Here is a 26,690-nt window from a genome sequence, read left to right as displayed (position 1 = left end):
AGAATTAGGGAGTTTTGAAGGGGCTGATACAATGTTGTACTGTTTAGGCCAAGCAGGGCTCCTGTTACCATTTGTAACAGGGAACTTATTATAGCTTATTATATTGCCAACTGACCTTCAAATAGGCTATGCAATATAAGGCCATTTGGGATAATAAGCGCATCTTCATTGAAGAGTTTATTATAGGCCTATAATAGGCTAGATTAAAATACATACAGTTCCAGTCAAAAGTTCAGACACACTTACTCATTCAATGGTTTTTCTTTATTTTTACTATTTTCTACACTGTAAAATAATAGTGAAGACATCAAAACTGTGAAATAACACATGGAATCATGTAGTAACCAAAAAGTGTTAAACAAATTAAAATATATTTTATATTTGAGATTCTTGAATGTAACCACCCTTTGCCTTGATGACAGCTTTGCACATTCTCAACCAGCTTTATGAGGTAGTCACCTGGAATGCAATTAACAGGTGTGCCTTGTTAAAAGTCCATTTATGGAATTTCTTTCCTTCTTAATGCATTTGAGCCAATCAGTTGTGTTGTGACAAGGTAGGGGTGGTATATAAAAGATAGCCCTGTTTGGTAAAAGACAAAGTCCATATTATGTCAAGAACAGCTCAAATAAGCAAAGAGAAACGAAAGTCCATCATTGCTTTAAGACATGAAGGACAGTCAATCCGTAAAACTTCAAGAACATTGTAAGTTTCTTCAAGTGCAGTCGCAAAAACCATCAAGTGCTAGTTTTCATTGATTTTAAACAACATCAAAGCCTATCCAGCAGCATTTATTTTTATTTATCCGTTATTTTACCAGGTAAGTTGACTGAGAACACGTTCTCATTTGCAGCAACAACCTGGGGAATAGTTACAAGGGAGAGGGTTGGTCCAAAAAATATTCCAATGTCCCAGGGCAGTGATTGGGGACATTGCCCTGTGTAGGATGCGGTCTTTTGGAGGGGACGTTAAATTGGTGTCCTGACTCTTTGTGGTCACTAAAGATCCTATGGCACTTATTGTAGGGGTGTTAACCCTGGTGTTGTGGCTAGATTGCAAATCTATCCCTCATACCATCATGGCCACCTAATCATCCCAGCTTACAAATAGCTCATTCATCCCTCACCTGTAACTATCCCCAGGTTGTTCCTGTAAATGAGAATGTGTTCTCAGTCAACTTACCTGGTAAAATAATGGCAAAAAAAATGCAAAAATCCAATTTGTCTTCCAGGGACTTCAGCTCATGAGTTTGTCCAGCTGTTTTCTCCTCCAGAAAATGTCCGTTCCCCCCCCCCCCCCCCCCCCCCCTTCACTTTGGGGACGTTGGTAGAGGCCATTGAGAGAAAAGGTAAGATGGCTGTGTAATATCAGAACACTTGATTCTGGGGTGTTACAGGGAATTTGCCAAGATAAATAGCAGCATTGCCCAGAAAATATGCCACATAGTGCTTTCAATTTGGCATGAATGTATCAGTTATCCATACTTACATGTAAACCAATGCTTTGGTAGGGGATATTTTATGCATGACATGACATATGTATACATATATTTATTTAGATTTTATCATGATCGACTTCGATCCCTATGGTATAGAAACAGTGACTTTTGAAAGTGTTTATCAGCTAGGTGAGACGCTTGGGATTTGATAGGAATTCACCTTTCCGCTCACACCTCTACTCCTGAATACCAGTCAACCTTTCCTCCCGCCATCTGGTCTTAGACCCTTCAGACTTAGCACTCCTAAAAGGGGCTCCTTGGCCTCTGGGTAGCATGTCAAAGGCCAGGTTAGCGTTGAAACGCGCCGTGTTCCAGTTAGCGTCTCGCCCATGTGTTTTTAGCTCCGGGTGATGTATTTTGGATGTTTATATATGTGTTACTGACCTACTAATCCAGGCATGCCAGGAGAGAAGAGACTATTTCAGAAGGGTGAGTTAACTTGTGTGTGTGTGTGTGTGTGTGTGTGTGTGTGTGTGAGAGAGAGAAACTCATGCAGGTTTGGAGTGTGAGACTCTGAATAGGCCACCTGGCTCCTTGGCTGCTGGCAGTCAGAGACAGAGCCTGAATGTCGGTAAGACCCACTTCCTCTCTTACACCTTATGTCTGCGCATGCATGCGCTGTTCTTACATTCATCTTTTGCTGAGCTACACAAGTTGGTATAGTTTGTTGCCATGGTCGGATAGAGTCATCCATTCCAATGGGATAAAAAGGGATTTACTCCCAACCCTGTGACTTCAGTGATCTGTGCTGCTGTTCATACTATAGCCTTGCCTATTGAGTTCAGTTAAATAGGTTAAATTCCAACTTAACTCGAGGGTTATTACCATGCTGCCCTTGTGACTCCCACTCCTGGAGGATCCACTGCATGCTCTATTTATCTTTGCTCAATTTCAACAGTGGGCCAATAACACAGCCTGTGTTAGTGTAGAGAAATAGGCCAGCCTGTTTAGAAACCCGGCTCTGCTGTTCTCCCCTCTAAAGACAATCCAGGGATTTTCCTGCCGTTGAAATACTTGGGTGCTCCCATTGAAATACTTTTTCGGGTCGCCTAAGTCCAAACAGTGTAAAAAAAATGGTTGATATATGCTGAACAAAAATATAAACGCAACATGTAAAGTGTTGGTCCCATGTTTCATGAGCTGAAATAAAAGATCCCAGAAATGTTCCATATTCACAAAAATAATATTTCTCTAAAATGTTGTGCACAAATTTGTTTACATCCTCGTTAGTGAGCATTTCTCCTTTGCTAAGAAAATCCATCCACCTGACAGGTGTGGCACATCAAGAAGCTGATTAAACAGCATGATCATTACACAAGTGCACCTTGTGTTGGGGACAGTAAAAGGCCACAGATTTCTCAAGTTTTGAGGTAGCATGCAATTGGCATGCTGACTGCATGAATGTCCACCAGAGCTGTTTCCAGATAATTGAATGTTCATTTCTTTACCATAAGCATTGTTTTAGAGAATTTGGCAATATGTCCAACCGGCCTCACAATCGCAGAACACGTGTAACCATGTCAGCCCAGGACCTCCACATCTGGCTTCTTCATTTGCGGGCTCGTCTTGAGACAACCAAAGAATTTCTGCACAAACGGTCAGAAACCGTCTCAGGGAAGCTCATCTGCGTGCTCGTTGTCCTCACAAGGATCTTGACCTGACTACAGTTCAACGTCGTAACCGACTTCGGTGGGCAAATGCTCACCTTCTATAGCCACTGGCATGCTGAAGAAGTGTGCTCTTCACGGATGAATCCCGGTTTCAACTGTACCGGGAAGATGGCAGCGTGTATGGCATTGTGCAACTTCACACAGCCAGTGAAGAGGAGTGGGACAACATTTCACAGGCCACATTCAACAGCCTGATCAACTCTATGTGAAGGAGGTGTCACGCTGCATGAGGTTTCCTGATCCACGACCTTAACCTTTTTTTTTTTTTTAAAGGTGTCTGTGACCAACAGATGCATATCTGTATTCCCTGTCATGTGACATCCATAGATTAGGGCCCAATCCAGTTATTTCAATTGACTGATTTCCTCAGAGGAACTCAGTACAATTGGCAGTACGATTGCATTAAATGCAATAGAATGGTCTCTACAAGTTCATGTTCCGATTGATATACGTGTATATCTATAATTGCATGACCGTTTGTTTCGACTGGAGAAAGTGAACAGTGTGTGTTTTGTAAGATCTGTTTACGTGGAGAGGCTGTTCCTAGAGTTCATGTGACCTGGGACTTGCTGCATGTGCAGACAGAACAGGTGTAAGCTAGACCCCCCCACCCACCCACCCACACATACCTTTAACATGACACAGACAGATAGAACAACTCAGATTCTCCCCTCCTTGTGCTCACACATGCCAGACACTTTCCCCACAGTCTATCTGCTCAGATAGAGAGACTTCAGCCGAGCCAGGCAGGCCTTTTCAGACAGCTGTTGTTTGCTAGCTGAGGCGTGACAGAGCAGTAAACAGCACCCAGCCAGTCTGGCCTGCCTGCCTGTCGCAGCGGTGGAAGAGAAGGAGGACGTTATTTTAGGCACTCAGACACTGTCACCTGTCGTAGGACGAGTCTGGACACTGTCTCCCAGACAGCACACTTAGCCGCACCAGTAACACTTGCCACACCACAACAACACTCTCTGGAGACCTTACAACAGAACAGGAGAACCAGCGATGTACACAAACGGACTCTGCAGTGTCTGAATTAACGACTAAAGTGGTCTTTTACAGAGCTCTCTGGGCCTGAGATGGGCCAGTACGACACCCAGGCTCTCTCAGAGGCCCTGATGGGATTCCTGCAGGACCTGCCATCCCCCGTCATCCCAAAGTCCATCTATCCCAGCCTGAAGACTACCCTGCAAGAGGAAGAAGGTAACAGCACCTTTAGCACTCACATGCTTCTTCATGTATCTTGTCAAGAACTGATGCAAGGAGCATATTCTACTTGGTGGCCAACAAAGCTAAGGAAAACTATTTAAATGCCATCATTGAAGCACACTATCAGGACTGTCAAAATAATTGTGTATATTTTGGAATCCCTTAGAAATGCAAAGCAAAATATGTTAATTTGGCATTGGATAGAAAATAATGTTGCTTACTTACCATTGTGTCTCACAGCCAAGGCACTAAGATTGTCACTCAATCTCCTTGCTGGTTCTTGTATCCAAGAGTTGTCCGTCGGGGAGACAGGCAGGCGTTTGCTGAAGGCTCTGGAGCCTCCGGCTGTGCCCCTGCCGAGCCTGCATTACCTGCTCAGACACCTGGACCGAGTGGGCCAGGGCTTGGCCCACAACGGCCAGAGCTCGGCCCACAACGGCCTGGACCCCCACACCCTCGCATTCCTCTTCAGCCCTCTTCTGCTCACCACTGGGTCAGTTTCACATTTAAACAAAATACTGTACCTATGTTGGTCATAAAACTTTCAGACAAAATATTTGTTTTTACTTAAACTCAAATTTAGACTAATCTTGAAAGAGGATAAAAACCTGCCATCTTCATATACGGCAGGTCCCTCTGCCACTTTCACGAGGGCTTTGTTGTGCCAGCGAGAGAGGGAGAGAGACACACTGGCCAGCCCACAGACACAGAGAGGAAGAGAATGCATTAACAGTGCCAGCATCTTCTTGAGCGCATGCTGTTGTCAGTCTACAGAGTTCTGGCTGTAGGAATGGGCCTCAGATTGAGCCAGAAAGAGATTGAAGCCATAACACCTGTCTGTTCCATAACACTATTCTCTATAGTCAGCAGAGTATACGTCCCCTCAGCACCTTTCCAATGTCCCACATGTTAGTAACTGAAGTCCTATTATGGCACCCATCCATCTGGTACTAATGTAAAATATGAACCCCGCCACCCCAGTATCGCATTGAACAACTCTCTTTCCACCGTCAAATCAAAATCAAATCCATTTATTTATATAGCCCTTGCTGATATCTCAAAGTGCTGTACAGAAACCCAGCCTAAAACCCCAAACAGCAACCGTCCTCTGAATGACTCTGAATGACTTACGTATGAGTGTATTTATTTGCGTCCAGGTCAGAAGAAGGTCATCAGGTTCAGGTGCTGGAGAGGCTGCTGGTGGCGAGGGCCTGGGAGCTGGACCAGATGTCATCAGGTAAACACACAAGCTCACAACAATTTAGCACACTCACTAATGTAACCCCCTCACCAGGCTCGAATGTGACTCTCACCATATTACCTTAGAATATCTGAACAGCATGGGGTATTAGGTGAGAAGGACATCTCCAATACGAATCCCTATTGTAAACTCGCTAAGGATATGACAGAGTATTAACTTCAGATAGAATGATTATAGATTTTTGTTGTTATATAAGGATGTGCTTTCCCATGCATTAAATTAAACTGAAACAGTAATTGACTCCACCAATGCAACAGACATAAGGGTAAAGATGTGTATTATCACATTTTCAATGTACCACATCAAAATAAATCAAAAGAATAAACCCCAATGAGTCGTTGTCGCGCGTTGGTGCTCCAAAAACATTATGCCATACATAAAGTCCCGAAGCGCCCCACCGTTGTAGTTACCCACTACTCGTTGATATTTCCTCACTGAAGTATAGCAGTTCCCAGCAGGTGTCCTCACAAGATACACAGCAAGCACAGCTATCAATGCCGACAGTACTCCTTAGCAGCAACAGATATCCCATGGAAACATGAACTCGTTAATCTTCCACAAGCAATTCCCTCCAGGTCTCGCACTATTCTAGGCTAACCTCGAGCTGTCAAATACCTCCACGACGCGACGGTAGCTTCAGCCTCCAAGTGTTTCTTCACAAAAATAATAATAACTCTTTTATCAAATCCGTATGTCCCTTCAAAACTCGCTAGATATGGGTTTTGTTCTATTTTTATCGTCTACTTTCATAGAGCTGTCAAATACCTCCACAACGCGACGGTAGCTTCAGCCTCCAAGTGTTTCTTAACAAAAAATAATAATAACTCTTATCAAATCAAATCCGTATGTCCCTTCAAAACTCGGTAGAGATGGGTTTTGTTCTATTTTTTATCGTCTTTCATAGTGTAATGACCCTGGGTTTATAAGCGCGGAAATCGACTCTGCCGTCTGAGCATACTTTTGCGGTAGACTCTCCCATTGGCCACAGCTTAACAAGCTACCTTATTGATCAAAACTTAAACTTAAAAGTAAATCAGCCTATTCACTTGTACATTAAATAAATATTTATTAAAAATAAATGCATTAATGACAGTACAATGCAGGAGCAATTCGATCATCTTTTAAATCTAATACCAATTAAATATACCAAATAAACTTATACTTGGTTTTAATAAGGTTATTACACTAAAAACCCATCTTTGCCTCCTGGGTAGGTTTTGATTGGATGTCCCACTGTATTTGTAACACCACCACCTATTGATTTCTTTGACAGCCCTACCTTCCAAGCCTTCCAAAACCAAAGCCATGGCATCTTCTGTCGTCAATGGGGATGGCAGCAAGATGGCTGATGCAGAGTGGTACTGGGGAGACATTTCCAGGTAAAATGTATAAATAATGGATATCCACACTTGGTTATTTACAGTTGAAATCACGATCTTCTGTTTCAAGAAGAAAATATTGTCACTCGTCTTACTCAACCATCTTTAATTACATAATCATGCTATATATTTGTATACATTTTTCCAGAGATGAGGTGAATGACAAGATGAGAGACACACCAGATGGCACTTTCTTGGTCCGAGATGCCTCAAGCAAGGTGCAAGGAGAATATACATTGACTCTCAGGTAAGGGTATTAATAATGAAGTCTTTCTAAAAGTGATTATTTTGTCCCTCCTAAAATACACTCCAAGTTTGAGCTTGCCTAGTCACTCATTTGAAGTGCAATGGCATTTTACCACTTTGGATAGCTTCCAGAGTCTTTCACAGAACCTCAGTAATGTTGCACAACGTCTCGGGACTTTTCTAGGAAAGGAGGAAACAACCAGCTGATCAAGATCTTCCACCAAGGAGGCAAGTACGGCTTCTCTGAGCCGCTGACCTTTGCTTCTGTGGTGGAACTCATCCTGTATTATCACCACGAGTCGCTGGCCCAGTACAACCCCAAGCTGGACTCACGGCTACTGTACCCAATCTCCAAATATCAGCAGGTAGGCTCATTCTGTTATTATTATTATAGTGTTCTGTATCCTGTTCTGAAGGGACTCAGTCTTGGTTTGGCTTCTGGGCCATATCTTAATGGGACTCCTTGGTTTTTAGACAGAGATGTTATAAGAGATAAGGAATGTAGCCTTCGAACAGCACTCCGATGCTTTCTGGAAGGCCCTACATTTCTTATGGCACATTGCGTGAAGGAAAATAACCCATGGCATTCCCAAGAGCACTTAAGCTTGTCTGAAATGTCCCCAAACAATTCTGTTTAGGTGAGAACAGTTTGCTTGCTGCCGTTCTCTGTTTGAAATGCACTGAGCCCATATTGAATGCACTTTATCTCAACATCTCAAGTGCTGTGGTCAGTTAGTGACTTGTGGTCTCTGTTGTTTCCAGGATCAGGTGGTGAAAGGGGACAGCGTGGAAGCAGTAGGAGAGCAACTGAAGGTGTACCACGAACACTGCCAGGAGACGAGCCGGGAATATGACTTCTTGTATGAAGAGTATACTCGCACCTCTCAGGTACATATCCAACACTTATGTTTTTCACTGTCCCATTTGGGTCTGGGCTCCATAGTATTTGAAATGAGCACAATATCGTCTGTTTTCCCTGTACTTCAGGAGTTACAGATGAACCGCACGGCCATCGAGGCCTTCAACGAGACCATCAAGGTCTCAGAGGAGCAGTGCGAGACCCAAGAAGGCTATAGCAAGGAGAACATTGACCAGTTCCTCAGGGAGGGAAACAGCAAAGATACTGAGAGGTATCCACAATACATTGCTTGCTCTAAGATTTTCCTGTTGTGATACAGGCTTTGAACTAGCCCTCTGATTGACTATCAAGCTGGTCGTGATCAGGATTTTAAAGTGGGGGACCTAACAATGTTGCCGCTCCATCTCCCAGAATCCAAAGTAATTGGGATAAGCTGAAGTCGCGGGTGACTGAGATCCATGACAGGAAGAGGAAGCTAGGGCAGGACCTGAAGGAGCATGCGATGGACAACCGAGAGATCGATAAGAAGATGAGTAGCCTGAAAACGGACCTCGTGCAGCTGAAAAAGATTAGAGACCAGTACCTGGTGTAAGTTATACCCTTCTACCACACACACACACACACACACACACACACACACACACACACACACACACACACACACACACACCAATATTTAGGAACATGGCAGTCCAACAGTTTGCTTGTGTTAACGTCCCAGGTGGCTCAATCAGAAGGGCACCAGACAGAAGAAGATTAACGAGTGGCTGGGGATCAAAAATGACATGGAAGAGTGAGTGAAACCAATGTGGCCATTAGCCAGTTGTAATGTATTACCACGTATTATCATGTCGTATCGTGCATCGTATTGACACTGGTTTCCTCCCCATGTCAGCCGTTCCTCCCCTCTACCTCCCAGCCTGTATTCTCTGGTGGATGAGGAGGAAGACCTGCCGCACCTCGACGAGCGCACTTGGTACGTGGGCGACATCACGCGCAGCCAAGCCGAGGAGTTGCTGAGGGGAAAGGGTGACGGCACTTTCCTGATCCGAGACAGCCAGTCCCAGAAGGGCTCCTACGCCTGCTCTGTAGTGTGAGTCCCGTTAGCCTGACCTGGGGTCTGCAAAGCCTTGTTAACACTGGCAGTTTGAAGTGACTCAAATCTAATTTTTTTTGCATATTAGGGCGGGGAATTTACGATAAGTGCTGATACGATATGTTTTGCGATTCTCACAATTCTATATGTATTGTGATTCAATACTGTGATTTTATTGCAATTCAATGTTACAAAATATTGCTTCTGCAGAGTGGCAAGAGAGAGCCATGAGAAAACAAGTTTAGCTCAGTCATGGAAATAAAAGTGCTGAAAACATATTGGGTCCCTATTTAAAAAGAAGATGGAGGACAGGCTATGAAGGAAGAATACTGGCATTTTGGTGCAGGTACAGAAAACTAGCGCAAACATAATATTGCGATATTGCCAAAACGATACGATATACAGTGCCTTGCGAAAGTATTTGGCCCCCTTGAACTTTGCGACCTTTTGCCACATTTCAGGCTTCAAACATAAAGATATAAAACTATTTTTTTGTGAAGAATCAACAACAAGTGGGACACAATCATGAAGTGGAACGACATTTATTGGATATTTCAAACTTTTTTAACAAATCAAAAACTGAAAAATTGGGCGTGCAAAATTATTCAGCCCCCTTAAGTTAATACTTTGTAGCGCCACCTTTTGCTGCGATTACAGCTGTAAGTCGCTTGGGGTATGTCTCTATCAGTTTTGCACATCGAGAGACTGACATTTTTTCCCATTCCTCCTTGCAAAACAGCTCAAGCTCAGTGAGGTTGGATGGAGAGCATTTGTGAACAGCAGTTTTCAGTTCTTTCCACAGATTCTCGATTGGATTCAGGTCTGGACTTTGACTTGTCCATTCTATCACCTGGATATGTTTATTTTTGAACCATTCCATTGTAGATTTTGCTTTATGTTTTGGATCATTGTCTTGTTGGAAGACAAATCTCCGTCCCAGTCTCAGGTCTTTTGCAGACTCCATCAGGTTTTCTTCCAGAATGGTCCTGTATTTGGCTCCATCCATCTTCCCATCAATTTTAACCATCTTCCCTGTCCCTGCTGAAGAAAAGCAGGCCCAAACCATGATGCTGCCACCACCATGTTTGACAGTGGGCATGGTGTGTTCAGGGTGATGAGCTGTGTTGCTTTTACGATGTGGCTTGTGGCAAACTTTAAACAACACTTTTTATGGATATCTTTAAGAAATGGCTTTCTTCTTGCCACTCTTCCATAAAGGCCAGATTTGTGCAATATCGGACTGATTGTTGTCCTATGGACAGAGTCTCCCACCTCAGCTGTAGATCTCTGCAGTTCATCCAGAGTGATCATGGGCCTCTTGGCTGCATCTCTGATCAGTCTTCTCCTTGTATGAGCTGAAAGTTTAGAGGGACGGCCAGGTCTTGGTAGATTTGCAGTGGTCTGATACTCCTTCCATTTCAATATTATCGCTTGCACAGTGCTCCTTGGGATGTTTAAAGCTTGGGAATTTTTTTGTATCCAAATCCGGCTTTAAACTTTTTCACAACAGTATCTCGGACCTGCCTGGTGTGTTCCTTGTTCTTCATGATGCTCTCTGCGCTTTTAACGGACCTCTGAGACTATCACAGTGCAGGTGCATTTATACGGAGACTTGATTACACACAGGTGGATTGTATTTATCATCATTAGTCATTTAGGTCAACATTGGATCATTCAGAGATCCTCACTGAACTTCTGGAGAGAGTTTGCTGCACTGAAAGTAAAGGGGCTGAATAATTTTGCACGCCCAATTTTTCAGTTTTTGATTTGTTAAAAAAGTTAGAAATATCCAATAAATGTCGTTCCACTTCATGATTGTGTCCCACTTGTTGTTGATTCTTCACAAAAAAATACAGTTTTATATCTTTATGTTTGAAGCCTGAAATGTGGCAAAAGGTCGCAAAGTTCAAGGGGGCCGAATACTTTCGCAAGGCACTGTATCATCAAAAATCATATCCGATATGTAACTATTGATTTTTTTCTGCAATCTGTATTGCATATCTGATTTCAATTAGTTTTTTTCCCCTTGCAGTCTGAACAGCCAAAAAGCGCATGGAATGAAATATTTCAAACCACATTTCAAACCACCTTTGTAGGTGGTTTAAAATCCGATACCAATCTGATTCCTGGCCATGTGACTTGTGTCTGTACGGTCAAATCTAATTTATTTGCCCTTGTGTGGTTTTTAGACTGTTATTTGGCATATATTGTTGCTTCCTAGCTACTCTGTTGACAGTTTGACAATAACATTTGGTATCTAACTAGCTTGTTAATCGTTTACAAACAAATTAGTGAATGTGCTAGAAAGCTAAACAGCTACCTAGCTAGCTAGTTGACTGCTGTGGCTAGCCAAAAAGGACTTGTTTTGAAAGTTCATCTCATCCTTTGAGGCTTGACATGTTTTCTTACACTATCATTTTGAACATTCAAAGCAACTGGGAGACGTCCATGGCAGGCATTGTTGTCACCACCTTAGCTAGATACATCATTTCTGAGTGATAGGAAGCACGAGCACCACCACCAATCAGCCTACACCACTGCACACATACCCCGTCATTAGGATTACATCTAGCATAGCCATGTCAGCAAATGACTGCTGTATGAACACACACAAATGCAATTTGGTCACTTGTAACTTGCTGTTTGACAGTCAGTATTCCAAAACAGATTTGAAAAACAAAACTGATTTGAGCATTAAGGCTTGCCGTGTGAACAAGGCTTTAGTGAACACAGAATGATTCGGGTTGGAATATGGCTAGACAGTTGGATGGGGTTTAGCCAGGTTTATCAGATGTTTTCCGGCCTCACCTGCCGAGATGCTGAAAATCTCAAATGCATAGGAAATATCGGGACCATCTAAAAACATGGTTGGTCAATCTTATCCTCAAAGGGCCGTTATGGGTGCAGGCTTTTGTTCCAGCAAGCAGTAACACAACTGATTCAGCTCTTCCAAACCTATGGAATTGCAGAACATGGTATTGGTATTTATTTATTTTGATTCAAAGCCGCGAATGAGTGCTGCAAAAAGCTTTGCGCTGCCAAATAGCCTACAAAATATGCCTAACCTAAACATACATTTAGTTGCCTAAATAAACCAGTACAGTTCATAAGTAAGTTAATAAATAGCTCAGGTCTGGAAAACACTGTGGTAAATAAAGCAATTATTTTTGCGGGGGGAGGGAGAGAAACCAAAAGCATAGCCAGCGTTCTACCTCCCCCTTGTGATAGTGTGGCGCAATGACAGAACGAGGCAATTTACCACAATCTGCCACCATCTACCACAAACACGTCGCAGCGTAAGGAACCACTGTAGCAGGAATGTTTATGGCGTGTAGATCTTGATAGTAGTCCACTTCTGAGGTCTTGAAAAACATTTGACAAACTGTGGTTTTGGGGTGAAATATCACTTTTACTGCTGTGTTTCGGCTAACCAAAGGTTCTGTTCTTGACTTCACATATCTGTACATGCAGTGTGGACGGGGACATCAAGCACTGTGTGATATTCAAGACCTCCACGGGCTACGGCTTCGCCGAGCCCTACGACCTGTACAGCTCCCTGAGAGAGCTGGTGCTTCACTATAGACACACCTCCCTGGTCCAGCACAATGACTTGCTGAATGTAACTCTGGCATGTCCTGTCCTAACCCAGCGGCAACCCAGATGAGACGCAAGATAACCCGGACAGGGCCTGGCACACACAGAGGAAACACACAGAACTCACAAAGACCACAAACCCTCACTTTTCCCATACAAGAAAACAAAAAAGCAAACGGCTTTCTGCGCGTTGGGTTTGAGAGGAGGGGGAGGGCGGAGTGGATTTTGACATGGAAGAGCACATTCACGTGTTCTATTTTTGTTAAATCTCTACAACACTACACCGTTTTTTGGAGAAACATATTTCAATCTCTAAAAGTAATTGCTGTAGATTCTTTTGAAATCGACTTTGAAATGTATTTCTTTATTTTTCTGTTACTTTTTTCTACAGTTAAAGAGGGGCTTTTTTTGCGAGAGGGTTTGATATTCAAGACACGGAGAACAAAAAGACCTGCCAGCGCTTTTCTGTTTACATTAAGCCTTGCTCACATTGTCCACTGTGGTAAAATGCTTAAAGGGATTCTCCCGTACTTTTCACTACTTTTTAGCCAGTAGTTCTGAAAGAAGCGCTCACACTATGTCTATGTACTACGTCTATGTGCACCACTTCATTCCTTTCTGTCTTGCTCATTTGCAACTTGCTAGCTGTTACTGACATGGCGAGGGGCTGAAGCTCATTGGTTGAACTCAAATTACTAGGGGGCTTGCACAGGAGGGGGAGGATTTTGGGGAAAATGGCGCAGCACAGCTTCCAGAAAAACAGTTGCTTTCAAACTAGGGATTTTGTGGCTAATTGAGGGAGAACAGTAATTATTAACTGCCAATGTTTTATTTCTTTACTTCAAGTACATATTAATACAAACACAAAATCCACAGTGTTGGGTAGCACACATACACAAAGAAAGCATTCTATCTGCTCTCTATGTAACCTTTCATGCTATGTGCCCTTTCACAGTAGAACAACACTTGGTGGTGAAAGTGCCTTCTGTTCTAATCCTCTGTCTTCCATTATTTCTCTGTAAATCAGAGTCCGTGTGGATGCCTGGCCCCAATCAGATGCCAAGTGTTTTGTACAGCACTGTGTGTGAAACTGGAAATCTGAAACGGACCTCACTATTGATGGCCTTAGAGCAGATGGGCAACTCCCTCAGAGTTGTACCTGGCACTACTGCCACTGCCTGCTCAGAGTGCACACTTCTGGTTTCCCAGGTCTCAATCAGTTGCTGATTTAAAGGAAAGACACTATGAAGACGAAACTTGCCCACCCCTGCATTAGTGTGTGTATGATGGTGGTGTTGGAATTGTCCATGTTGAAAATGGATTTATGTTCACATTTTTCGAGTCGATCATTGGTAAATCTCGTCGGGGGATGAGTTGCTTTCTGTTGACATTAGGTTATGTATGCTGTATGAACTGAGGTATTTGTCAGTCTCTCGTTAAGGTATAAGTAGCCTATTTCAATGATTCAAAACGCATTTTCCTTAATTGGACCTTACCTGACACACTTTATGAATGCACTTATTTCTCAGGGCACAAGCTTCCAAATCTGTTTTGTGATGCTAACATACACAAGATATTCTTGTTAGATTTCGAACAAACTACTTTGACAAACTGATTAGTACTATGCAGCGAGTTCGGAGACCACTTGATGACGCCTCGTTATCGACATTGATAACCCTCACATTTGTCGTGTATGAATCAGACCTTTAAACAAGACTAGAGGAGGTATTGAGGTAGAAATCCAACGGCAGGGACACAGAAGGTCATAAATCATTAGCTTTTGCACGCAAGAATCTCACTTGATTTAGAGATCTTGTATGGTATTATTATCATGTTCTTAACCTAACCAGAAGCAGGGGTGACGGGGTTATTGGTGCTAGAAGTGGACGATGTCTTGTATAGTATGATGACATTGCATTGGTGCATTTTATTGCTCACTATTAGGAGTGATTCAATTGCCCAGCATGTTGGGATTGGTGATGTACGTTTTATAACGGTCAACATTGTTTGTTTTGTGTGTTATGTTAATCTGGTAAACCTGTTTCTTATGTGTATCTGGTAGTTAGGAGAAAAGGTCTCTTTGGAGAGAGATGACAGATGAATAGTCTGTGTACTATTTACTGAACATAGCATTTCAGCCAGAGTCCTGCTCAGTTAGGCTACCCTTCAGGTCAAAGGATCTTTGAAAACTGTGAGATTGCATTTTTTTGGGGGGGGCATGTGAGAGAGTACTGTATGTAAATAGAGAGAGCAATCCCCCAAAAGTTTCCGGTTGATTTTGAAATTGCACTTGCAGTGTAAGACCATGCTTGTTCTCCAACGTGTAGACAGTCTTTTCAACGTGAGCCAGGCTCAGAGGGATTGTTATATATCTCCCCTGGCCTTTTCTGTGTGCTTGGGCCCATATTGGAGATTATGACTATCGTCCATTGATTGGAGATTATGACTATCGTCCATTGATTGGAGATTATGACTATCGTCCATTGATTGCCCCACAGACTGTTATGACAGTGCAGCATAAAACACCAAACGCTTCTTCAGCTTGTGAGAGAAAGTGTGTGAGTGGGTAAATGTTTGAGGTTTGAGTCGGGAGGTTGCCTTGCCAATATTATAACTAATATTATAACTGTAAATGCACCACAAAGACATTAATATGTTTCAGGAGTTTTATTACAATTGGACTTGAACATGCTCATTTAATAACCGGCTATGATAGGTCAGGAACACTCCTCATCGTGGACATCTCATTCATTGTAAGACAAGGATGGCATCATTGAAGAGGCACTTTTAAGGGTCTGTTTGAAATGGGTTTTTATGAAAGGCCGTTAAACCCGTCTGTGTTTCAGTGTTTTTGTTATTTGTTCATCATAACCTGAACAGATTTCATTGAAGAAGCTAATATGAATTTTTTGGATCTTCTTTACATTTACATTTAATGTGTTTACAATCTCTAAATAAGCAAATAGATTAAAAAGACTGTTTTCTAACGATCTATTTGTCTGCTCAAAAGCATATCTAGAATGAAATTCTGTCGTAGTGTTTGTTGTATCTTGACTTTCAAATGTTTTTAAGACTGCTTGGTTTTTAACTTTTGCATTTGTGAAACTGTAATTTATACAACCTTGACATAAGTTGGAGTTAAGTACTTTAAAACATGGAAAACCCCCCCAAAACATTGCAAAATGCACTTTAAAATTGACTGTAAGCAACATTAGTCCAACTCTGTAAAATTGTTATTGCATTACTTTCTGGCTGCACATAAACAATGGTATGTTTTCATGTTGTATTTGTTAGACTGGTAGTTTTGTATAGGACTAAATTAACCATTTGTTAAAAAGAGTATAGTTGTCAAAATACCTTTTTGTTGACATTTTTACCGACAGTTTTCTGAGAAAAGTAATCCCTTGCTCAGAAGGCAATTGAGTGTAAACGTTTGGAGAATTGTGATATCTACTGTCAAAATGTGGTCAGATGGTCTATGATGTTCCTCACTGTTGTCTTGGCAATTTTCTGTGAAGTTAGTTACTACTGATGATGGACTGCTTTATTTAGGTACTGCTTTGATGTTGTGACTGTATGTATGTTATTAATTATCTATTAGATAATTAATCAATCAATTAAGAAGGCTTTTACTCTGGCCTAAGTTTTATGTTTGTTCTTCTGTTTTGTTTTGCCAACCAATTTGTCTCTACGTAAAGAGAAGTGGTTGAAGAGATGAAATGGCTGTTGTAATTGCTGTGGGATGTCCAATGAGAGAGTTTGGCTTCTCAAGTGGTCACAAAAATCCATCTCGTTAGCACATCCTGAGGATGATCGTAATCATTGGTGGGAGGAGCTCCAACCCACTGGCTTTTCAAATTGGTCAGAGTGTTGTCTGAGATAAGTGTCAAGGAAGGGCTTTGGCTTCAGTACCTGTAAGCAACATGACGTTTGCACCTGTATTTGTCTTTTTCTTCTGCTCTACTTTCAAGAAATCCCAAGGAAAGTCGAAGCCCAAACCGGCTTGTGAATGGGTCATCAAGGATGATCATCAAGTTTGAATAACTGCACTGAGACATTATTATAATGACTGCTGGGCTCAGTTTAGGTTTGTTTTATCAAATCTATTCAAGATTTTTTTTCTCTTGATTCTGGCTTGAAGTATTTCATCTGTCGCAGTTGAATGATTAAAATGTCATTTTCTACTATATCAAATGTCCTTTTTGTGTGTAATATCACCAAGCATTAAGACATTCTCCTGCAATATATGTAAATGTCAGTGTATATCCCATATTCCCAAACATTGTTTTACAGGATTGTGGGTTCAGTTTAAATTGATGTTCAAAGAGTTCCTTGTCCATGATTGAATGAGTCATGCTTTTGAAATTGAGCACCAGAGGACCTACATTTCGTGAGGGCATGTGACTGAAGCCAAATGTCAATGAGAATGTGACGCCAACAAGCTGTTTTGTTTCGGTTCAAGTTATCCCTTAAATGTGTCTTCATGAGAATTTCAAAGCCCTCCATTTTACTATGATTTCTAAACATTCAACATGTAACTGGGGGTTGGAAGTTGTTTTGGTTCCCACAATATTCATTCTCAGGTAAATGCCACCCCAATCCGGGGTGGCTCCAATATGGAGCTGGGGGCCAGACTCTGGTTTTCACACATTGACACATTACACAGTTTTTACAGCATGTACTGTTTGCTGTCAATTATTAGTATCTTTCATACACATTTTATTCTTGCGACCCATTCCATACATCTGTTTGCCATGAACATCCAGGAGGAGGGACTTTGCTATAAAATGCTGTGGTATTGTCCTGCTGGTTGGGCTCTCAACGAATCACCAATGGGGGGGCTAGTTGACAAGCTCCATTACTGCAGTAATTAAATATTAAAGTGGACTTGTTTTTGAAGAAATGTAAGTCTCTCCTTTTGATTAGAATGATTCCACGACACGTGCTTTCCCTGAACATGTATCACACGTGTTCATGGATCCTGTCTAGGTTCAGAAGCAGTGTCTAGAGCTCAATGCCACCAGGCCCAACTTGGCGGTACCCCGAGTGTAGGTGACCCTGTACTATGAGAGCTTGTGTCCAGGCTGCAGGGCCTTCCTCACCCAGCAGCTCTTCCCCACCTGGGCCATGCTCCACGACATCATGGACGTCAAATCGGTGCCCTACGGCAATGCACAGGTAGGCCTCTTCTCGAAGTGGAGAGCACTGGGTCAGGTTCAGTAGGGCACATTTTAAAAAGTGAAGTTCAGGTTGTACCTCCATTTAGGCCTTTTGATGGATCCGTGTTCAGTTAGACTACTGAGTGAATAAGAACATTAGAGAAATCAACCGTAATCACAGAAGTGAATCTTGTGTTGTGTTAATGCTGCAGTCTTATTCCTGGTGTTCTTTCACGGGAGCTTCCCTCAGGGATTTCTCCCTTCACCTTTCAACATGGAGAACCAGAGTGTCATGGTAACATGATTGAGGTGCGCCTGCCAATCAAATGGCAAACTGCTTGTAACCTGAAATATTGTTCATTCATGATTTCATACCTTCCGCTTAGGCATGTTTTCTACATTCAGTGGGTCGGTACTCAGCATTCCCAGTCATTTACTGCATGGAATCTGCAGCTAACGTTCTTGATGCTGCCCAACCTGTGAGTATTGTACTGTTTTTAACTTAATGTTTTAGCTGTTGCATTTTTCGTCATTCAAAATGCATTTGTGCACTTGTTTACATCAAGGGCTCTGGTTGCATTCTGTTCTCATCTAGTGCTTACAGCTGCACGTCCCCTCCATGATGTGGGACAGTGTAACGTCCTGTGAGTAGGGAGAGCTCGGCTTCAAACTGATGCATGAGAACGCCCTGAAGACCAAAGCTCTCAGTCCGGCAAAAACACACGTCCCCTGGGTGACTATTAATGGGGTAAGAAGACCGTGCCGGGACTGAAACTAGGTGCACAATGTAGATAACATGGCTATAGTACAACCAGGGGTGAGTATCTACTGTTTATCAACAATGGGGTTACCGAGTAATATTTTTTTGACAGGATACAGTGCTACTTAAAACTCTTAAGTGTATAGCCAGCCGGTCATGCAATTAAACACTGTGCCGATGTCAAGCCTGTACATTGACATTCCACTTCCTCCTCCTTTGCTGCTTTGCAGGAATACACGGATGACTTTCAGGACAAAGCAATATCTTCGCTTTTCAACTTGATCTGCAAAATGTACAAGGTGAGTAGCAGGGGGGTTACTGGTCCTTGTTTGAGGTTTAATATGAATTACATTTAAAGTCATAAACTGTGGTCAACATGTACTTGGTCATGGGCTGAGCTAAAATGTAATGACCACCCATATTTGTCCACGGGGAGGTAAGCCCCCTGCCTGTACTGGGGCACAGAAGAAACTAGACACGCGTTTGTACTGAAACCAACAGTCATGTTTTGAAATATTTTGTTACAATATAAGTACCAGCTTCCCTGATTAACTTGAATGGTCTTTCAAAAACATCAGTTGCTGAACTGTATTTCATGAATTGAACGATTTAAATATATATATATATTTTGTCAGTGTGATTCTACAATACTGTGTTAAATAACTCCCTATGTATTGATAAATAAACCCAATGCTAACAAATTGAGGTTCATTGTTTTGTATGAACAGTTTGTAAATAACTTTCAAGCCTCCATCCAGAAAGCTTAACCCTCAAGCTACCAACATATTTGACATGCATCGATGACCAACTTGGGGTCATTTTGAAGCTATTGGAAAAAGCAACAATCATGGCAGAATATCAACTTCTTGTCAACATCATTAGACATGTAATGTTATCTGTGGAAAAACCTTTGACTTATTTTAAAATTAATTTGCATATCCTGGAGAACAATGTTCCTTTTATGTGCAGCTTTTTTCAAAAGTACAGGTAACATAGTGTCTAAATATGGTTTTGGGCCACCACAAGCCGCTAGAACAGCTTCAATGCGCCTTGAGGTAGATTCTACAAGTAATTCTATAGTTTGGTTGAAAATGCTATTTTAGGCACTGCTACAAAAAGTGTTATTGCGTTGATCTGGTGACTGACACACCCTTTAAACACCGTATGGTCCTTTTGAGACCCCTCTTTCAAAGTCATAAATCTCTTTTTCTAGCAATGGCAGCCAAAAGACTGGGCACAACCAACATTTTTTGCACACGTTTGTTAGCCTTTCTCCTTTGCCAAGATAATCCATCCACCTGACGACTGGTGTGGCATATCAAGAAGCTGATATAACATCATGATCATTACACGGGTTCACCTTGTGCTGGGGACAAGGCCATTCTAAAATGTGCCGTTTTGTCACAAAACACAATGCCACAGATGTCTTAAGCGTGATCATTGCACAGGTGCACCTTGTGTTGGGGACAATAAAAGGCCACAGATGTCTCAAGTCGAGAGGAATGTCCACCACAGCTGTAGCCAGAGAATTGAATGTTCATTTCTCTACCATAAACTGCCTCCAATGTCTTTTTAGAAAATTTGGCAGTATGTCCAACCGGCCTCTCAACCGCAGACCATGTGTAACCACGCCAGCACAGGACCTCATCTGTCTTCTTCACCTGCGGAATTGTCTGAGACCAGCCCCCCGGAAGTATTTCTGTCTTTAATAAAGCTCTTTAGTGGGGAAAAACTCCTGATTGACTTGGCCTTGCTCCCAAGTGGGTGGGCCTATGCTTCCCCAGGCCCACCCACAGCTGTGCCCATGCACAGTCATGTGAAATCCATAGATTGGGGCCAATCAATTGACTGATTTCCTTATGAACTCTAACTCAGTAAAATCGTTAATTGTTGAATGTTGCGTTTTATATTTTTGTTCAGTATAAGTGTTTCTAAAATCCTCGATGGGGAAAAATAATTGTAAACATTTCCTTGTTTGACCTCTAGATTTTATGGGTATTATGACTCATACTGTGGTTGGTTATTTGAAACAGCTGTATAGTGCTTGGGTAAAAAACAAAACGTGCCCCCAGGGTGGTGCCCCAGGACAGAGTTTGGGAAACCCTGCTCTTTAGAGCCCTAAATCTAGACCCAACCAAGATTTATTATATTGAAAAGATAGTCGAAGTGATGGCTCTAACAATGGAAATGTCCTCAAAAATGGAAGGCAGGCAGGAGGAGGCGAGATCAGGTGGGACCAGTGGCGACTCGTCATTCAGGGCGTTTTGAGCGGCACACTTAGGTGGGCTTGCCTGTTTTGCTTGTTATTTTGCCATTAATACATGTCACATATCAGTTTGCGAACAATGTTTTAAAAAAAAGTGAGTTCACAGGCAGCTCCAAAATGTAGGTGTTTCAGCCTAGCTCAGTGCTTTGTGGTGGTGGGGCTAACCAGCAGAAATACAGAGCGTTGCACCTGATTGGCTCTGTTTTCTGTCACTCATGGGACAGGACGTCATCCCCCATTCTAAGGTTAGAGCTTTTACATTTTATCCCCTTGGGTTCTGCCATTGAGTTATATTAGAAGTGCCCATCCAAAAAGGCTCAAGGTCATTGGCCACAGAATGACATCAAATGAGTCGTTTGGAAGGAATCAGTGGCTAACTGCAAGCGTTGCAAAGAAACCACTAAAGTTAGCCTGCTATTCAATTGAGTGGCTAAAAAAAAAAAAGTAGTTCCCACCATAAATCCAAAGAATGCCAGACTTTGACAAAGGACCGCTACGAGTCCAACAATGTAATAATGTATGCTGCTGCATAAATGATGTAATATGCAAGGGAGAAATGTATGCTGTAGCTAAGTAATACTAAGTGTATGTTGGGCTACTAACAGTTTACTACACATGTGCCTCACGCTAATATGTTGGTCTATTTTCACCAATGCGTATTGTAAACACACTGGCTACTTTTTTTGTACAGCTTTGACAGTGCTACTGATAGAAGTGGTGGTGCTTGGCTTGCACGTGCAAATTCAGCACACACAACATTCTATAATATAATTGTGTGTTTTACGTGTTAAATTAAAAGCCTATTTAAAACACGAAAATAATGTTATATGACGTGTATCTTTTTTGACACGCAAAGACCCAAACGACGTTCAATGTCCCTCACGCTAATAATTTGGTCAATTTTTCACCTCTTAATTTCACCTGCTGTTCTAACTTGGTGGTGCACAAATAGCCTATAAACTGTTTTAGATAAATGTAATAATCGATTATTGTAAGAGCTTTCATTGTCTGTTTATATGCCCCATGTGTTTATCCCACGGTTCTGACGTGTACAGGGAGAAGACTGTAAGAACAGCCCATGTTCTGAATTCTGTCGCTGTACATTTCAAAAGTGCTGAACAAGTAGTTATATTGACTACGTCCGTGGTCGCTTTCTCATTGATGTATTAACTGAAATTAAGGATGGCCTCTTATCTGCGTACATCTCAATTGTCAGTATGTGTAGTGGTTTTGCTGACATTGCGTCCCACTTTTTTGTTGTTGTTTGCCCCATCAATATTTACATGCTAAAATCGCCACTGGGTGGGACCATTCTAGACAATAAGAGCATACACAAATGCGATATAAAGTTGCCGAAATGCCATGCGTCTACTTATATCAGTGCATTCGTAACAAACTAACTATCCCGAATCGTCTACTTTATTCGATCAAAAAAATTCCTCACGTAGCAAATTAGCAATTGCATTTTTCGTTGACCTCCATGCAAAAAAAAATCTTAACTTCGTGGTCTTATTTTCGTGGACAGACTTGGGGCTTCGTAAACCCATGGCTTAATAATAAAAAATAATAAAAAAGTCTGCTATGCAGTTGTCGGTTAACGCTGAGCGACACGAGCAGCAGTTTACGGTGAATGATCTCTGCACACGCTACCTTTGAAAGCTGCATTGCAAATAATATCTCGCGTTCAAATTGACATGTAGAATAATGCTTGAATCAAAGATTAGGCCGGGATTCAATAAAACAGAAATGAACTATTTGCGCACAGACAGATTTAAGAATATGCACAAAAATTATCAATTTAATAGGCATACAGGTTTCCATATTTATTGGCATTTTCACTTTGAACAACTTGAACTCCAGAAACTTTGGGCTTTAAAAATTATAAACAAAACGAAGCAAATTCTCTAAACAAATATTGGAGCGATAGATGTATACATTTTGAAAGGTATACTTGATTTTTTTTAGGCTCCAGAAAAATGTATTGAAAGCTAGAATCCTTAATTGAAACAACAATGTAACTAAATAAATAAAAAGGAATGGGCCTGGATAAATGTACCCACACTCTAATTCATAGACTGAGCTATGGATGCAAGGGACTGACCCTCCACGCTATCAAAATTATAGTATGAACCATGTTTCGAGGCTATACAGTGTTTGTTTACATTTACATTGTTTACAAACATTGGAGTAAAACAAGCTTATATTTGGGGTTCTGATGGGAATATATTAGTCCAAAAATGCATGTCACAACTACAGATTCTATCGTTAAGATCTCTTTTTACAGACAAATATACTAGGAATAAATATCGGACTTGGAACAACATTGAGGATGAAAGGACGGACATAGAACAGAAGTACAACAGTAATGGCATGCCGTCGTGTGTCACTGTTTCAGAGCAAAGCAATAAAAAGGGACCAAGAGAACAAATTATCACCATTCTAACTTCTCAGCCAACACGTTTAACACTGAATGGCACTGATTTATGTATGTTTTACCCTCAATACAGTTGAGCTCCTCCCCATCACAATTTAAGGTTCTTATTTCAGCTGTTTGCTTATTCATGACCAAACAGCTGAGTGAATGGAATACTGTCAAAGTACAGTATGTATGAATACTAATGTACTCTTCTCCTGCCTTACCAGGAAAAGAATAAGGGGGAATACTTTTTAGTGTTAGTTCCCAGGCAAGTTAACCAAGCTGGAGCTGTTGAACTTTTTTGGAAATACTGTTCATTTCAAATTTCACTGTCCTATCACTTTAAAATGGGAGGTATTCTTATCACAGGAGGTTGGTTGCACCTTAATTGGGGAGGACGAGCTCGTGATAATGGTTGGAGCGGAATAAGTGGAATGGTATCAAACACATGGTTCCCATATGGTTTCCGTCATTCCATTCGCTCCGTTCCAGCCAGCATTATGAGCCGTCCTCTCCACAGCAGCCTCCACTGATTCTTCTCTATGTACAGTACCAGTCAAAAGTTTAGAACACCTACTCATTCAAGGGTGTTTATTTGTACTATTTTCTACATTGTAGAATAATAGTGAAGACAAACTAACACATATGGAATCATGTAGCAACCTGGAATACATTTTAATTAACAGGTGTGCCTTGTTAAATGTTAACATGTGTAATTTCTTTCCTTCTTAATGCGTTTGTGACAAGGGAGGGGTTGTATACAGAAGATATCCCTATTTGATAAAAGACCAAGTCCATATTATGTCAAGAACAGCTCAACTAAGCAAAGAGAAATGACAGTCCATCATTACTTTAAGACATGAATCCGGAAAATTTCAAGAACTTTGTTGGTTTTTGCGACTGCACTTGAAGAAACTATCAAGTGCTATGATGAAACTAGCTCTCACGAGGACTGCAACAGGAAAGGAAAACCCAGAGTTACCTTTGCTGCAGAGGATAAGTCCATTAGAGTTAACTGCACCTCAGATGGCAGCCCAAGTAAATGCTTCACAGAGTTCAAGTAACAGACACATCTCAACATCAACTGTTCAGAGGAGACTGTGTGAATCAGGCCTTCAAGGTCAAATTTCTGCAAAGAAACCACTACTAAAGGACACCAATAAGAATAAGAGACTTGCTTGGGCCAAGAAACACGAGCAATGGACATTAGACCAGTGGAAATATGTCCTTTGGTCTGATGAGTCCAAATGTGAGATTTTTGATTCCAACTGCCGTGACATTGTGAGACACAGAGTAGGTGAACAGATGATCTCCGCATGTGTGGTTCCTACCGTGAAGCATGGAGGAGGTGTGATGGTGCTTTGCTGGTGACTCTGTCTGTGATTTATTTAGAATTCAAGGCACACGTAACCAGCATGGCTACCACAGCATTCAGCGACACGCCATCCCATCTGGTTTGCGCTTAGTGTGACTATCATTTGTTTTTCAACAAGACAATGACTCAAAACACACATCCAGGCTGTGTAAGGGCTATTTGACCAAGGAGTGCTGCATCAGATGACCTGGAATCCACAATCACCAGACCTCAACCCAATTTGAGATGGTTTGGGATGAGTTGGACCGAAGAGTGAAGGAAAAGCAGCCAACAAGTGCTCAGAATATACAGTTGAAGTCAGAAGTTTACATAAACTTAGGTTGGAGTCATTAAAACTTGTTTTTCAACCACTCCACAAACTTCTTGTTAACAAACTAGAGTTTTGGCAAGTCGGATAGGACATCTACTTTGTGCATGACAAGTAATTTTTCCAACAATTGTTTACAGACGGAAAAGTTCCAGAAAATGAAGTCATGGCGTTTGAAGCTTCCGATAGGCTAATTGACATAAATTGAGTGAATTGGAGGTGTACCTGTGGATGTATTTCAAGGCCTACCTTCAATCTCAGTGCCTCTTTGCTTGACATCATGGGAAAATCAAAAGAAATCAGCCAAGACCTCAGGAAAAAAAATGTAGACCTCCACAAGTCTGGTTCATCCTTGGGAGCAATTTCCAAACGGCTGAAGATACCACGTTCATTTGTACAAACAATAGTACGCAAGTATAAACACCATGGGACCATGCAGCTGTCATACCGCTCAGGAAGGAGACGAGTTTGGTCTCCTAGAGATGAACGTACTTTGGTACAAATCAATCCCAGAACAACAGCAAAATACCTTGTGAAGATGCTGGAGGAAACAGGTACAAAAGTATCTATATCCACAGTAAAACAAGTCCTATATCGACATAACCTGAAAGGCTTCTCAGCAAGGAAGAAGCCACTGCTCCAAACCCACCATAAAAATACTATGGTTTGCAATTGCACATGGGGACAAAGATTGTACTTTTGGAGAAATCTTCTTGGGTCTGATGAAACAAAAATAGAACTGTTTGGCCATAATGACCATTGTTATGTTTTGCGGAAAAAGGGGGAGGCTTGCAAGCCAAAGATCACCATCCCAACCGGAGGTGGCAGCATCATGTTGTGGGGGTGCTTTGCTGCAGGAGGGACTGGTGCACTTCACAAAATAGATGGCATCATGAGGAAGCAAAAGTATGTGGATATATTGAAGCAACATCTCAAGACATCAGTCAGGAAGTTAAAGCTTGGTCGCAAATTGGTCTTTTACAAATGTACAATGACTCCAAGCATACTTCCAAAGTTGTGGCAAAATGACTTAAGGTCAACAAAGTCATGGTATTGGAGTGGCCATCACAAAGCCCTGGCCTCAATCCCATAGCAAATGTGTGTGCGGAACTGAAAAAGCGTGTGTGAGAAAGGAGGCCAACAAACCTGACTCAGTTACACCAGCTCTGTCAGGAGGAATTGGCCAAACTTCACCCAACTTATTGTGGAAGGCTACTTGAAACATTTGACCGAAGTTAAGCAATTGAGTGTATGTAAACTTCTGACCCACTGGGAATGTGATGAAAGAAATAAAAGCTGAAATAAATCATTCTCTCTACTATTATTCTGACATTTCACATTAAAATAAAGTGGTGAACCCAACTGACCTAAGACAGGGATTTTTTTACAAGGATTAAATGTCAGGAATTGTGACAAACTGAGTTTAAATGTATTTGGCTAAGGTGTATGTAAACTTCCGACTTCAACTGTATATGTAGGAACTCCAAGACAGTTGGAAAAGCATTCCTCATACAAAGCTGTCATCAAGGCAAAGCTTGGCTACTTTGAAGAATCTAAAATATATTTTTTAGTTACTACATGAATCCATATGTGTT

General features: G+C 41.7%; 1 protein-coding gene and 1 pseudogene across 2 annotated transcripts in view; both read left to right on the top strand.

Annotated features, from left to right (window-relative positions):
- LOC110524144 (phosphatidylinositol 3-kinase regulatory subunit gamma) overlaps nt 1-17,001 on the top strand; it is a 29,541-nt gene extending 12,540 nt beyond the window's left edge. Inside the window, exons 1-13 of one of the 2 annotated variants that reach the window (XM_021603517.2) lie at nt 1,985-2,069; nt 4,231-4,371; nt 4,669-4,870; nt 5,535-5,614; nt 6,912-7,017; nt 7,166-7,264; nt 7,448-7,628; nt 8,026-8,151; nt 8,251-8,393; nt 8,534-8,710; nt 8,844-8,915; nt 9,018-9,215; nt 12,690-17,001. In XM_021603517.2, coding sequence (XP_021459192.2) covers nt 4,248-4,371; nt 4,669-4,870; nt 5,535-5,614; nt 6,912-7,017; nt 7,166-7,264; nt 7,448-7,628; nt 8,026-8,151; nt 8,251-8,393; nt 8,534-8,710; nt 8,844-8,915; nt 9,018-9,215; nt 12,690-12,882 — 1,701 coding nt within the window. In that variant the 5' untranslated portion in view covers nt 1,985-2,069; nt 4,231-4,247 and the 3' untranslated portion in view covers nt 12,883-17,001. Of the gene's footprint in view, nt 1-1,984; nt 2,070-4,230; nt 4,372-4,668; nt 4,871-5,534; nt 5,615-6,911; nt 7,018-7,165; nt 7,265-7,447; nt 7,629-8,025; nt 8,152-8,250; nt 8,394-8,533; nt 8,711-8,843; nt 8,916-9,017; nt 9,216-12,689 lie in introns of those variants that run through there. The other variant, XM_036977959.1, reaches the window with a different exon arrangement.
- On the top strand, nt 16,736-19,223 carry LOC118964716 (annotated as a pseudogene).
- Nucleotides 19,224-26,690: the final 7,467 nt, after the last annotated feature.

This window comes from Oncorhynchus mykiss, chromosome 5 (genome assembly GCF_013265735.2).
Source record: "Oncorhynchus mykiss isolate Arlee chromosome 5, USDA_OmykA_1.1, whole genome shotgun sequence".
NCBI classification, from domain to species: Eukaryota; Metazoa; Chordata; class Actinopteri; order Salmoniformes; family Salmonidae; genus Oncorhynchus; species Oncorhynchus mykiss.
This window is presented reverse-complemented; position numbering and strand designations above follow the sequence as displayed.